The 16,168-nt window shown below is 34.0% G+C and overlaps 1 protein-coding gene across 5 annotated transcripts in view; it reads left to right on the forward strand.

Moving 5' to 3' along the window:
- ARK2N (arkadia (RNF111) N-terminal like PKA signaling regulator 2N) overlaps positions 1-16,168 on the forward strand; it is a 109,372-nt gene that overhangs the window by 59,705 nt on the left and 33,499 nt on the right. For all 5 annotated transcript variants that reach the window (XM_004484698.4, XM_004484696.4, XM_004484697.5 and 2 more), the window contains one exon: positions 484-1,266. In XM_004484698.4, the coding sequence (XP_004484755.1) occupies positions 552-1,266 (715 nt within the window). In that variant the 5' untranslated portion in view covers positions 484-551. The remainder of the gene's footprint in view (positions 1-483; positions 1,267-16,168) is intronic.

A 16,168-nucleotide genomic window follows, 5' to 3' on the forward strand; every position in this document is an offset into this window, starting at 1 on the left:
TCCATCTTTTCCTCAGTTGATTAATGTGAGTATGTATTTGATGTGACTCCAGTGTAACTCCCTTCCATCTCCTGTTTTTGTGCATTTGAATATAAAAGTAATGATTTCACTTAACTCATTGTTTTCTTGCCTAGTTTATTTTGAAGCATTCTTGATTTGTATTAAGGTCAAAACATACATTTTAACTGTATCAGACTTTTGAGGATCCCTTTCTTGAACTCTGTAAATTAAGTTTAAAATCCTTGTTTAGTTACATGCTTCCAGATTCAGTAATAGAGGATAACTATTGTGCCATTTTAGTGACTATGTACAATAGGATTTTGATAGTACATAAGTCTTTTGAATATGACTTAAGTGGATAATACATATATTTCAAAGTCCTATGTAATAGTAACTTTTTCCACCTACTGAGAAACATAGGCATGTTGTGTTGATTAAATAATCTGTTATTTCTTTTTATTGATATTGTGTGTTTTTGTACAGGTTGCTTTCCTGTGGCATCTTTGATATAATTTCGTAGACTGCTCCATGATTTAACCCTAAATTTTGAAATGAAGATGGAGGAGCCTGTGGGAAAAGTCGAAGAACTCCTTGAGTCCGAAGTCCCACCAAAAACATCTGAACAAGAGACAGCCAAGGAGGAAGATGGATCTGTAGAACTAGAATCTCAAGTTCAGAAAGATGGTGTTGCAGATTCTACAGTTCTTTCTTCAATGCCTTGCTTGTTGATGGAACTGAGAAGGGACTCTTCTGAGTCTCAGTTAGCATCCACAGAGAGTGACAAGCCGACAACTGGCCGAGTTTATGAGAGTGACTCCTCTAATCACTGCATGCTTTCCCCTTCCTCTAGTGGTCATCTGGCTGATTCAGATACTTTGTCTTCTGCAGAAGAGAATGAACCCTCCCAGGCAGAAACAGCAGTAGAAGGAGACCCTTCAGGAGTGTCTGGTGCCACAATTGGGCGCAAGTCTAGGCGGTCCCGATCTGAAAGCGAAACATCTACTATGGCTGCCAAGAAAAACCGGCAATCCAGTGATAAACAGAATGGCCGAGTTGCTAAGGTTAAAGGTCATCGGAGCCAAAAACACAAGGAGAGAATCAGGCTACTAAGGCAGAAACGTGAGGCTGCTGCACGGAAGAAATACAACCTGCTGCAGGACAGTAGTACCAGCGATAGTGACCTGACTTGTGACTCAAGCACGAGCTCGTCAGATGATGATGAAGAAGTTTCAGGGAGCAGCAAGACAATCACTGCAGAGATACCAGGTAGAGGATGTTTTTTAAACTGACTGTAAAGCACCTGATGGCATTTCTCATCTGTCAGGCTCAGTTAGATGAGTGACGCTTAAGAAAATCCAGGAGACCTGCAGCTCTGTGTAAATTTAAAGACTGCAGTCTATTAACAAGACATGTCCAATTTTAAAAACCAGTACACTTTAGCACATCAAAAAATATTTGAATGGTTATTGATAGGGACAAAATTATTTTTTAAGTAATGGCATTTCTCACAATTGTCTTTCTCTGTAACATAATACCTGAACTCCCATCATTGTCTCTTTAGCACTGCTTCTATTTGATACTCACTGTTCAACATTATTACTAAATACGTTCTTCTCAGGAATAGGTACCTTGTTTTATTATACAGCCACTGCACTCTAACTTATGGTGTCTGAAATAACATGTTATATCTTTTGTTAAAGTTTTCTAATAACCCTGTTCCTCCTAAAACAGTAGTTTGTGGGGTTTTTTTTTTTCTGATTTAGTGCATGATAAGCTCGTTACTGTTGTTGCACATTTTTCTAGGATGTCTCTTGCATCAAAAAGAATGTTTTTGCAAAATTTCCTTCTTAATCCCCTATACTTTATTAGAAATCTACTTGTTCCAACTCCCTTTGGTATGAGGGTCTGCAGTTTATTACATGTGTGAGATATCTGCTTTTGCCAGGTTTAGTGATGTGTACTATGAAGGCAGTCTTGAGATTTCTTAGTGAAAGCAAGATGAGATCCGAACAGTTTTTAAGTGGTGAATTCTCATTAATGAAGAGACTCTTATAATATGAATAAGAACATTCTATAAACTACATGGCATCTGGTCGATCATTTCAGCGTTGTTCGTTGCTACATTAAAGAAGGGGAAGTTTTGGTTTTCCAAACTTTATGGATGACTGTTTTTCTCTTCCTAGTTTTCTGAAAGGTTTGTTTCTACATTGGAAGACAGCATATTGCTGATATACAAGAGTATTTCAAGAAAAATCATATTGGTTAAATCTATAAATAACTAAATTTATATAAACTCAATAACAAGAATGATTGGTTGTAAAGCACTTTGTAGGTAATCAGCTTATAATAGTAAAAGTCAAAACCATATAGTATATTAGATATGAGTTTTTAACAGTCTTTAGAAATGCTTTTTACTGTTTTAATATCTGTTAAATTCATTTGGTAGCTTAGCTGTGATTAAACTTATATTAAAATTACTGGAGATGGATTTAAATTAAGCTCATTAGTTGAATGCATGAGAGAAGCAGCTTTGGGGTTGTTCTAAGGCAGGTTCTAGGTATATTTTGGTTTTATATTTGCTAATGTTTTTAAGAAAGCATTACTAACACCTGTAAAATTGTTTGTTCCTTCATTCTCATGTCCTGCTTAGCTATTAATCAAGATGATGATGAATATCCGATACAGTGCTTAATTCCACATAAACAGATTTTTATGTAACTATCCCAATATTTTTCTTTTTATGGAAAGGGAGAAGAAGATGGGTGAACAAAATTCCCTTTGAAGTGAGAACCCCATTGTTGAGGTGGCATGAGAAATGACTTCATGGGGTCTTTCCCTGTTTGGCTTACATTGGTTAGGTGTGCTTTGTTCATGTTTTCCAAACCTGTTTACTGATTGACTACTTTAACTGTAGTTTAAAACTACTTTTTCTTGTCACTTCTGAATTGTATACTAACTAAAATACCAAAGTTAATTATTTGATTTAATTTATACTACTATCTGTTGTTCAAGCTATTTTAGTAAGTTCAGGGCTTTTGAAAATATGTGTACTTTTCTAAGAGAATCAAATGGTCAGTAACATGCAACACCACTGATACGGCTCCCTATGCTTTGTGCTGTGGTTTTAGGATGTGTCATTCACATAAGTGAGGATGTGAATATCCTTCCTGGAATTAAGCAAAGCAGTGAAGATGGAACAACATAGAGTTTAAATATTAGGAAGTTCAGTTCAACTCTTAGGCATCCTTCCTTAACTGCTACACAGAAGTCTTTATTATTAGTCAACTCAAACTGTTCATATTGTTATCTCTGAAGATTGGTGATATTGTGTGTTTTAAAAATTATATATACCTCAGTTTCCAGAATCATATTTTAAATTTGGAGGGGAGAGCACTCTCGCAAACTTACAGCAGGGCAGTTGTTGAAAAGTTGTATAAATTGTAAAGATAGGATGAATTATGAACTGACTTGATTGTGTCGACATTCAGGTGAATTTAAACTGAATGTGCTAAAGAGAATCTCTTAGATGTCATAATTCAAATTCACTGTTTCACAGAATGGAAACCAAAAGGAAAAGTAAAAACTCAGATTCTTGCTATCTTTTTCAGCAATACTATTAATTTAGTAATTCAGAAAATGCTTTATTTATAAGCTTTTGTTTGGTAGCAGCTTCAAAGTTGAAGGAATTACTCTGATTAATTGAACACTTAGTGCATTTTCTTTTAACGAGTTCAAGTAATTAATGATGCAGATTTATACTGCATGATCATGCCTAATAATTGAGTTGACATCTGGGCAACAGATGTTTATGAAGATTCTTTTTTCTTTCCTTTTTTAGTTTGTAAACTAACTACTTAGTATCAGTGCTACTTCATTTTCTCTACTTGAAGATTTAAAAATATATACTGGTGATTTCAGAATATGTTTGGAGGGGAACCTCTGTGACTCAGTGGTTAAGAACCGACTTCCCACATACAAGGTTCCTGGTTTGTTTGATCCTGGGACCCAATACCAAACAAAAAAAGAATATGTTTGGAGGAATCATATCAAGATAATTCTGGCAATCTGTTCATTTCGGGGGTTTAGAGATGAGCAAAAATAGTATTTTATAATCAATATTAATGTAAAAATATGTGGTGGTGACCTTGAATATTCAGTACTTATCAGGTGTCTGATTTATCTTTATAGATTATCTTTCTGTGCTTTTATTTACTCTTTGCAGTTTTATAGAGTATTTTATTTTAAAGTCACAAGATTTGACACTTCAAAAAAAAAAGATACCACTAATAACAAAAGTAGAAATGCTTATCAAAGTTACAATGGACATAATGCTCAGCTGAAAATTACAAGTTTAGTTAACATGAATAATGGACATTAGACGTCATTCAATTCAAGAAGTTAATTCTCCAAACAGGCTAATTGACATGTACCAGTGTACGTGGGCTTGTGGTAAATGTTTTTCATAACTATTTAGCATAGAGCAAATCTCATAGTAGCTTCATGTTGTCTAGGCTAAAGTGACCTGCTCTAGTGAGGTTTAGTAGTCCACCATTTAAATGCCTCAGACTGAAGTTTCAAAAATAGTGCCCACCTTGGTAGGTAAGAGTCATTTGTTTTGCCTGGTTTGTATTTTGAAAATCTAATTCATCTATTTTGGAAAATGTCATGGAGGCTGTTGAGGACAACTGTCTAGGATTATCTGAGTTCCCCATCCATGTGACTGAGATAGACTAGCTCAGTACCACTGATGCCAGGATCTTAGCACCTATGACTCACCATAATGCACTTTTATGCATTGAAATGCATTATGATAAGTTCTTCTTACCTCAATAGTTTTTCTGAGGCCCAGACTGTCATGCTTGATAATTAATTCTTGCTTGGAAATTTTAAAAAAACTTAAGCTGTAAATCCTTTGTAGAAATTTTGGAAAATAGAATGTAGAGAAGGATAGTAAAATTATCCATAATCCTGCTTTTTAAAAAAAAAAAAAAATTGAATATGTTGCCTTCCATAATATGTAACAAATTTTATCATATTATATACTGTTTATCTCTCTTCCCCTCTTAACATTGAATTTTGAGCATTTTACCAAAACACTAGTCTGAAAAATGTATGAATTTTGATTAATTTAGTTAACTATAAAATAACTTCCCTATTATTGATCCTTTGGGCTAGTTTTAGTTTTTGCTATTAGGATTAAGGCCCTTGATACATATTGCCAAATTGCTTTTTTCTTTTTCTTTTTTTAATTTATTTTATTTTTTATTTATTTCTCTCCCCTTCCCCCCCTACCTCCCAGTTGTCTGCTCTCTGTGTTCATTCGCTGTGTGTTCTTCTGTGACTGCTTCTATCCTTCTCAGTGGCACCAGGAATCTGTGTTTCTTTTTGTTGGGTTATCTTGTTGTGTCAGCTCTCTGTGTGTGCAGTGCCATCCTTGGGTCAGGCTGCACTTTCTTTTGCACTGGGCAGCTCTCCTTACGGGGTGCACTCCTTGCGCATTTTTTATTTTTCATGTTGCAAAAAACATCTGTATGAAGTAGAAATTGGTTTCAATAACGTTAGTCAAGAGTACATTCTAGAAACTGGAGATAATTGGATCTAACATTTAAGGCAGCAATTTAATAGAAGTCCCAAATGGTTAGGCTGAGGCCAAAACCTAATGAGGATGAAAGCCTTGTCTATGGGGTGGGGTTGAGGGGTGGGTTCTGTGATATCTGGACAAGTATACTATGCGTAAAGAAAATTGAATTGTTTTCATAAGTGCTGTAAAGTTTCATACAATAAAAAGATTTTTTCTGCATGCACTTCAATTCACAGCAAGAGTGCCATAGAATACCTAAACACAGAAGAGAGCACTTGTGCAAGATATCTTATTCCTTGATGTAGTAATACGTACAACAATTCAAAGTGATCACAGTACAGTTAGAGCTTCTTTCAACTATAAGGTGGTAGTTATGAAAAGCATGGCCACAGGTATCAATATCTAGAAAGCAGTTACCACTTTCTATGCATGCTCTCTTTTTTTGCTTTTCTTCATTTTTCGTGATCAGCTCTATTGTTGCCTATTCTTCGCAAAACTGGTAAAAACAAAGTTGTAATCATTGAACATAGCACTCTGGCAATCAGGGCATTTAAAACCTTCTATCTTCTGGGAGATGAAAGCACTATGCAACATTTAGAATTCTGATTTACAAACAAGGTGGTCACAAATTTTCTGGCTTGAGGACTTCCATAACTTTACTGATCAGGTCATCATAGGAAGTCTGACTTAAGTTTGTTTTAAAACGAACATGAGAAAATTCTGGTTCTGGATGAACAGTCCAGTAAGTTCCGTCTGATTTCATTCTCTTGATCGAATACCCACAGGGATTGAAGTGTGGCATCAGTGACAGAACATGGTTATCAGGTCATGAATTCCCCTCTCAGGGGTGGTATCCTTTGCAGCAACACCATCTTTCATGTAGGACTGATACATAACTGATTTCAAGCTCATTAATCAGAGTTTCCAGAGTTTGATATGGCGGGCTAGTTATATGACTCTCTGGGAAAATCAGAGTATGTAAGACCAAAAGTCAAAATTCATACATCCCATGCAGTATGCTGCTCTATTTGAGAAAATTGAATGAAGAAATGGTGTTTCTTTCTGGAAATTCTGGTGTGGGTACCCTTTTGAGAGGGCTTCATTAAGTTGTTACAAGAATAAAAGAAGCTTTAAGTTGAGTCAAACTCACTGTAATCATTAGTAAGCTTCAACAGGTAACCAGTGCTTTCAGTAAGAGGGTTTAACCACATCTTCAAATGAAACATCTTTTGGAAACAAACATGCTTTCTCACTGAATACATAAACTTCTTGCTTGTCAATCTTTTTTTTTTTTGGTCACACTTAATGATAAAACATTGCACATCGTTCAAAAGTATGTCCTACTTAGATCTTGGAATGTTGCAGAGATTCCCAGGTCCTTGGTTTGCTGCTCCTGGGAGAACCAAACTTTCAGCAGCTCTCTCCCCCTTTGAATAAATGTGCATCTTCCATTGCTGTTAGACGAGTGAATAACCAACAACCACAGAAAATCAACTACATTAAACTTTTTCTCCTCTTTCTGAGGATTATTCCTGTTGTTACAAGTTTGGGGTCCTCCATTTTTTCTTTTCTTTCCATAATTTTATAGTAACTTTTAAAAAAAGGATTTATAAATTTTTCATGGCTTTTTTTTATGAGTGGAAGTTGAAGAATGTAAGTCTGTTGGAAATAAGACGCAGATAAAGTTCAATCTCTTATAGCCCACTGCTTCCCTGTTACAGAGTAGAGTGAATGCTAGCTAATGTTGCTGGCCATATTGTATAAGCCCAAACTGTTTTTTAAAAATATATTAACTTTATTCCATCCAGGACCGTGAGTGTTCATTGCATTATATTCTAACCATTGGGTATTTATTCAGGAAAAGATAATCTTACTGATTTGATGAAAGAACTGCATCTTAGTGTTAATTCGTACTTCTTAGATCACTAGTGAAGTTGAAAAATCACGTGTGACCATTTGTATTCTCTTTGTAAATAGCATATTCATATTCTTTGCACACCTTCCTACTGATATATTTGTTTTTCTTATTGATTTATAGGAGATCTTTATCTATTAAGGATTTAATTGCTTGGGAAAATGTTAATATTAAGTGGCAGGGCCTTGACATAGAAGACAAGACCCCAAACCCACAGAGGGAATTCTGTGAAGCACAGTATTTGACATTTTTCCTAGGTTGAATATAAAGTAGCTCTCTAGGTGGCTAAAAGCTATGTGCCCATTTTAAGCCTTTTGCATCTGGCTGTACTTTGGTAGCTAATTAGAAGACTAGCTAAATGCATTGAAAATAAAACACTGAGACTTGAAGGAATCAGCCTAGAACTACATGTTTTTAGTTTAATAAATGCAAAGAAAGCAGGTGAAAATCCATGTTGTTTTCCATCTTTGTTTTCCATCTGGCTATATCTTAGAATTACCTGGGGAGCATTTGAAACTTCAGTGCTCTGGTCAGTTAATCAGAATGCCCGAAGAATTTAATCAGAATCTCTGGGGTAGGACTGAGGCCTTGGCAATTTTAAAGCTCCCCAAGTGATGCCTGAGCAGCCAGGGCTGAGAACTACTCAGTTGAACAGTGGTTTAAGTCTCCCACTGCCAAAACTCATCATGAACCTAGTAATGCAGTTCAATTAAGTTCTATTATTGTTAGTAAGTATCAAGTTCTGAACAGTGGAGCCTAGTTTTTTCAAATATTATTCATTATAAACCATGGCACAGTTCTATATTAATTAACATCAGTACTCTTTTACCCGTTCTGAGTGATTATTTTAAAAATATTTGTGGTTTAAACATGATTTTCTGTATGTCATAATGGATAATGTTACCTTAAATTTGTAAGCTTTGAAATTTTGCTGGTGGGTATCTTTTAGCAATCTCTTATGTTAAAATGCCAAGGTGTTATTTTTGGTCCCCTTTTCCTAACTTAGTTCCTAAAGTGAGTTCTTGTGTTTACTTTGTATATACAAAATCATAAGCTTTGCTTTTGATATGTCTTTTTTTCAAAATAGGGTGTACCTTAGTGTTAATAAAAAGATGTATGTGTATTCAAGGTAAGAATATGGTCCCTGTTTTTAAGGCCCCAAAATGTCTTGCTTAGTGTTTATTGCTGGTAGTCATCTCTAAGACTGCTTTTTATTTCACTGTAAATGTTTTCACACCATTTTCTGAATTCACATTTTAAATACTCATTTTTTTTTAGGATTCTATGAGAAATAAACAATAAGCACATCACTCAAAATAGCCATCTAATTTCCTGCCCTACACCCAGCACTTATTATGGGGATAAACTGCTCAAAGAAAGTTTGATGTTCTTTAAATTTCAATTAGTCTGTTTTTCTTAAGCCAAATTCAAGGAATTAATGAATTTATCTGTCCCACCTCTAATTCCAAGAATTTCTTAGGAAGTTTACAAATCAACAAGGTTTGTTTGTTTTTTTTATGTGAAGAAATTACTGGGTATGGAGTAAGAGGGTAAAGGAATTTGATGAAGTGTCAGTGGGAAGATTGATAACAACAGACTTCCTGAGGTTTTTGAAATTCTTCTTGGTAGATAGAATTGGGCTACAAATTTGTCCCAAAGCTTCTTAGGCCCTGAAAAGACATGCTGTGACTGATTAAATAGTTCTCATTGTCTAGGGGAAACACTGCTCTTCTTGATAGTGAGACCTGGGAAATTTTTCTTTTACGTCTTCATAAAAAGCCACTATGTGATAAAGTGAGCCATTTTCAGAAGTATTTTCAGAAATATTTTGGTAAATATAATAGAGCATTTCAAAGGACTGTTTTTATATTTCTTCATGTAGGAAGATGGTACAAGGCCAAGATTGATTGGCTCTTTCAATTATTCGTTTATTTAGCAAATATTTCAGCATCTGCTATGCACCATTGAGAACACAACAGTGAATGAAAAGTCCCTGTCTCCTTGAGGAGACAGACAGTAAATTAATTTATTATATGATATCAGGTATGTATATATGCTATGAATAATAAAGCAGAATATAAGAAAGACATATGGATTGACCAGAAGTGGGGTAGAAAAGCTATTTTAGATGGGGTAGTCAAGAGTGGTCTGGGGAGGTCACATTTTTAATAGGTCCCTGAAGGAATGAAGAATTGAACATAATTAGTTTTGTTAAGAGACCCAAACTGTATGGAACCCAAACCAAAAGATAATCTAGCTTTTAGTTCAGGCATAATAGTATTTGTAAGCTGAGAGAATCTACAACTGCAAGCAGGAGAATCCCATCCATCAGCCATGTGGGATCTAAGCCCCCTCTCAATTTAGAGTTAGAGTGGGCATCGCCATCCCAGGATCCTTAGGATGGAGGAATAAAATATGGATTAGAGTAAACTTACTGGTATTCTACTATTGAATTATTGTGACTCTAGCAGTGGAAGAAATTATATCACTGATGTGGAGACAGTGGCCACTGGAGTTGCTGAAGGCAGGGAGAGGGAAAAAGAGGTGTAATCTGGGGGCATTTTGGGGACTTGGAGTTGTCCTGAATCATTTTGCAGGGACAGATGCAGGACATTATATATCCTGCCATCACCCACTGAATGGATTGGGAGATGGTATAAACTACAACATAAACTATAATCCATGCTGTGTAGCCGTGCTCCAAAATGTGTTCATCAAATGCAATGAATGTACCACACCAGTGTATGGGAGGAGTAGGGGGTGTGGGGAATGGGGTATATGGGAACCTCTTATACTTTTTAATGTAACTTTTTGTGTGATCTAAGTATCTTTAAAAAAAAAAAGCTATATATAAAAAAGTATATGTGGAGGACCATATCTTAAACTGGAATCCTATGAAACCAACTATTCTACTGTATATTAATAGCTTTATACATGTTTATGAGTTTGGACAATACTAGATTATGCAGAAACAGGTTTCTTTATAGCAGGACTCCTCAGAGGCATTAATGTGCTCTCCAGAGAGGTTGGCTATCATATATATAGCATTTCCCAAACTTAATCACAAAACTTTTTTTGTGCCTTGCTTTTTTTTTTTTAAAGATAGATAAATTACACAAAAAGCCATACATTTAATAGACCAGGATTTGTAAAAAGTGGACCGTGAATTATAATGGATTTTGTGAATTTTTAGTGTAGTCTTTCATAGGATTTTTTTTTTTACATGAAAGTGAGATTTGATAAGAATCAATTTAACTGGAAATTATTTAATAATGATTTATTATGGATCATTTGCCAAAACAACTTACTTTAAAAGTCAAGCATTTAAAATGTTTAAGGATACAGTGGTTCTCACCCAGGGATGCACATTAAAATAATCTACAAAACTTTGGGGAAAACAAAACAAAAACTCAAATACCTTGGAGCTACCCTGTTGAATCATAATTCCTGGTAAGCAACCTGGGTGGTCTGGTATTGGTTAAAACACTCCAGGTGGTTCCTATATTCAGCAAAGGTTGAAAACCACTGTTATAAAATAAAGTGGCACAATACCCATTCCCTGGCAGATATGTTAGTTTTTTTATTATTTTTCTTGGAATTACTTTTTGTTTGATTAATGAATTTAAAGACTGCCTACCAATGCTGTATCTTTCTGGCTCTTCTTAGCAAAGTGTATGCCATTTTGTGAATAAGCATGTCAATAAAAATACAGTTTTTTGAATTGATGTCTTATTAAATGACTCTCTTTTTAAAGCTGGCTTCAGTTGTGCAGGGAGGTCTGAAGAAGCCAGCACCTAGGGAAATGTGGGATTATTTGGCAGGGATGCTGTGTGGTAGAAATTGCATAGGCAGTGTCCTTGAAGAAGCCATGTACTGTTTTTCTGAGATGCAAGACAGACAAGAAGTTTCATGTGTAGATGTAAAAGTTAACTCTTCTTGACGCTGGTGGTGAGAACAAGCAACTGTTGGAATCCAGGGAACTTAAAATTCAACTAGTTGACCAAAGAATGCCCCCATCACCCAATCAGATGACTAAATACAGATGCCCAATACCCAAGTACTGCCCTGCAGGCCTTTGGATCTTCTGTGATGTGTTGAAATGCTGACAGTACATTAGAATTCCTAAAGATTTATTATAATAAGTTTTCCGATTAACTTGTCCAAAAGTGGAACTATTACAGAACAGCCTTCCAGTCAGTCACAAAATTTTAACTACTTTCCTTTTCTGGTTGTGTAAGAAAGAATATGCTTTTGCCCATTGTAAGTTTTTTTGATGATGTTTTAAAAACTATAATGGTAAACAGTTTATTTTAAAAATTAGGTACTCAAAACATAAAACATCAGAGTTTGATAAATTTTAGTTTAGTTTTTGTTAGATATTGTTGGAACATAGGACTATTTTTATACAATAATAGCTATGATCCTCATATTTATGCTTTTTTCATGCCAAAAAAGTACAAATAAATTTAAAATAGGGTATCTTAGTAAACCCAAATAGGTAAATAATTAACTCCTTCTTATAGCATTTATTCTCTAAAACACTATTCATTCCCTTTTGATCCTAATTTGCAGGATCACATAATCAATTCCACTTTGACGATCATGAATGAACACATTACTTGGACATTTTAATATCGTTCTTCTATATGCATTTAATGAAATAGTTTGTTGTTTAACAAATAATATGAAATAACGTTTGCAGGAAGAGTGCATTAACATTTTGAACAAGTATTTGCTTTGTACCTACTATGCAAGATACTGTAAGGAAAGCAGATGAGACAGAAATTTGATTTCATGATTGAGAAAAATAGTAATTTTTATTGCTACACATATGAATTTTTATCTTGAGCTTTAACTTAAAAGCTCAATGCCTAACACAGTATCCTGGCAGACATCATCCAGTGGGATGATCTGGTACCCTGATGTGAAGAGTACCTCTAGAGGGTACAGATGAAATGGTCATTCAATCATATGTATGTATTGAATGGGTTTTTAAATAACTATTGACATAGTTAGTCAATGTACTACCTATTTAAAAAAAAATTTTTTTTTTTGGTTGCGTCATCTTGTTGCTCCAGCTCTCTGCCTGGGCCAGCTCACCTTAACCAGGAGGCCCCGGGAACCAAACCTGGGACCCTCCCATATGGTAGATGGGATCCCAATAGTTTGAGCCACATCTGCTTCTCTTAAAGTTTTGTTTTTAGTCTCCAAACTGAAAATTAAATGGCCATTAAGCATGTTAAAGCACCTATGGAATGTGTCAAAGGGAAGAAAAATCACTGGATTAAAAGTTTTGCAACATAATAGATGTTTTTATGTGCAGCCTAGGATTGGGAAATACTCATTTTATCTTTTCAGAATTGGTAGGAAAATTTTGAGTAAATGCTAAATTAGGATGAAAATTGTCAATAGGAATATGTAACTTTGTGTTAGCACTGTGTGTATGTGTAAGTTGTACGTTCTACTGAATTTACTTAGTAGAAAAGCTCCTTAGTCTTTACTGTCAAGTTTGTAACCTAATATCAATATGAAAAAAATGTTGATTATATTTTATTATATATTAAATTGCAATTTTGGAAAAAATATTGTTCTGTGTTTTGTTAGAGGAATGGTTAGGTAGTATATTTGAAATTTCGTATATAAACCATCAAGATCTTTATTGTATTGTCATTAAATTTAATCAGTAAAACTGTTACCAGTTATTCTTTTTAATTCTGCATCCAAATGTTTGCAACCTTTAAATTAACTGTAGTTGAGTGAGCCAAATTTTGTTCCTTTTCTAGTTTTTCAATTCATAAATAATTATGTGATTTGTTTCTTTCCAGAATTTGATGTATGAGAATTGGGAGTTAACTTTCGAGAAGAGTAGTTAATGTGCTCAGTTTTCATTTGAGAATATATGTATGAATTGATGCAACAGACTAGTGGCCTCTTCTATTGTGTAGTGACTAGCAGATTTCCTGAACTTAATGTTTAACTAATAGGGGTAAGGTCTGAGCACCAAGTAAGTTGGAATACATTTCTTAACACGTATTAAACCCTTACAGAACATTAGTATGAGTTTTCGCCTTGATATATATGGAAGTTTATTATAATTCATAAGTTTTATCAGAAATTATAATAAAACATATGTAAACTACTTTAGCTAAATTTTTTTTTTTTTTGAGGTACTGGGGATTGAACCCAGGGCCTCGTTCATGGGAAGCAGGCGCTCAGCCACTGAGCTATATCTGCTTCCCAGTGAGAGTTGTTTTTTTTTTCATTTGTTTGTTTTTAGGAAGTATTGGAGATTGAACCCGGGACCTTGTACATGGAAAGCAGGCGTTCAACCACTTGCGCTACATCCACTCCCCTAATATATATATATATATGTAATTGATGAACACATATTCCTAATATTTTTTTAAAACTAAGTTTTATACCAGTGTGAAGAGTGTATTGGTTTGGGGTTGACAGGATTTTAACTAATATGCAATCTTTACTTGAAGTTGAGTTGTTTTCAGAAGAGTTTGCTCTGTCTTCAACTTCCTGACATATTGGATTTTACTAGATATGGATATTTATATAAGAAAATATTAATTTAATTTCAGCATGATCATATGTCTACTCTATGTACATTTGAACTGCTTGGACCATTTAACAGGTTCATTTTTTGTTTCATTATCTCATATTTTACGTGTATATAAAAGCTTATTCTGAAATGTTAATGGATAACTGAGCTAATAATTGCAGAATAGTCATAGAATTTTTTCCATTAAATAAAATGAAAAAATTTCAACGGAATGGAATTGTTTAAAGATAGACTTTAATAATCAATAGTCAAGATATGGAAAGCATTTTGGATATTTGAAGGTTAAGCACCAATAATTTTGGGAAGCCTTTTCTACAAAACATTTAGTAAAGATATGAAGAGAGAGGTTTTGGTAGAAAGAGAAGGAACAGCAGGCTGCATTAATTTATTTCATAGAACATATGCCAAAATATTAAAATTTACCCTCTAGAAAAATGTGAAATTCTGTGGTTTGGAGAGTTGAACTTTAAGAATAATTTTGTAGCAGAAACATACATACAAAAAATTCTCCTGATAGTCAGTCATGCACAGTGACTTGAAGGTAATTTAATGGTGTCTTACTAGGTTTTTATATATATGTGTTGTACTTTAAAATGATTGTACCTTTTCCAGATTGCACAATTTAAAAAAATTCATCTTTCAGTGATTTTTTTTTTCTATTGGTATTATGGACATTTAAAGAATTACCAAGTATTCGAATTAGTTTTAATACTTTGTTTACGTGACACTACTGTTGGGGATTACTGATTCCTCTTTGAATGTGAACTCTGTATTCCTAAAATTACAAGTGCAATTAAGTGGGAATTATTTTTGGATTATGTGGTGGTATTTTTATGTAGCTGTTGTTTTAAATGCCTGATGGTAGTCCCCTAATTTCTCTTTAATTTCCTAGAATTTGAAGGAAAGGTAAGGAGTGTATCCTGCTTGGGTGTTTTTTTTTTTTTTTTTTGGTAGACTGTAAAGGGCTAGTGCTGAAAAGAAACTTCAACCTATAACATTAATCCAGACATGGCTGAAATTCTTTTAATTTTAGAATAAAACCCCATATTTTTGCCTCTTTAATATGTATATGTGGAATATAATTATTTTCATTTAATAGCTTGTTTTCATGGAATAGAGAATTAACAGGACTAAGCTGCAGACTTAATATTAATCCATTTAAAAAATTTCTGTGCATTATAAAAAACTAGGGAAATGTTGGGTCACAAATTCATTCATAACTTTTTGACTACTTTTAAAATATGTTGATATTTCCATGTAATGTTTCTTTTTAGTTTTTGGCATTTAAAGAAAGTGTTACCCCAACAGTGCATGTGTTTTTTTATTTATCTGTCTACAGACTACTTTCTGCCATGTTTGTTGTAGTTCAGTGTTCTAGGACATTACCTAATCATCTTAAAGAGAATTTAACCAGCAAATCAGAATGATCTGGTTATCTCAGTCACTTATCATATAATAATAACTGTCTTATCATGTTGATGCATTCTTTGTATGCATTACAAAAATTGAGTGTAACTTTAAAAACTCGAGTAAAAAATTAATTTAGAAGAAAACAATGAAATTAAAATCTAAAGATTTACAATTTTGTGTCAGGTTTTTTAAATAAGAAGAAATGTAAAGGATTCTTTCATTTGGGTGTTTCAAGAGAAGAATTTACCTGTTTTTTGTTACTGTTGTTTTATTATCAGTTCAGAAGAGTGATCCTAGCCAATCTCAGGGAATAGTGGTGTGTGTTTCTGAGCATACATGCATACTCGCCTTTAGGAATTATGAAATGATTAATTTTGAATTTTATTAATGTTATTTTTGAAGTTGCTGGCGACATAACTATGCAGTAGTCTACAAGGGTTCTTATGGACTCATAATTCATATAATATCCATTCACTGCTTTCTGAGTGTATATAATAAAAAGTTGCTTACATAGAAAGCTTAGTTGAGGTGATTAGACTGGAGAAAAGTTTTTCTTTCTATATAAAGTTTTAAGTAAAGGTTTTGGACTTTTTTTTTTGGTCTCATTCTCAGACTGACTAAAATAAGGTACAAAAACTAATTTATTTTGCTTCATTGCTTTTGTCATCCCTTATTAAGTAGATTTAACAGT

This window comes from Dasypus novemcinctus, chromosome 16 (genome assembly GCF_030445035.2).
Source record: "Dasypus novemcinctus isolate mDasNov1 chromosome 16, mDasNov1.1.hap2, whole genome shotgun sequence".
In the NCBI taxonomy this organism is placed as follows: domain Eukaryota; kingdom Metazoa; phylum Chordata; class Mammalia; order Cingulata; family Dasypodidae; genus Dasypus; species Dasypus novemcinctus.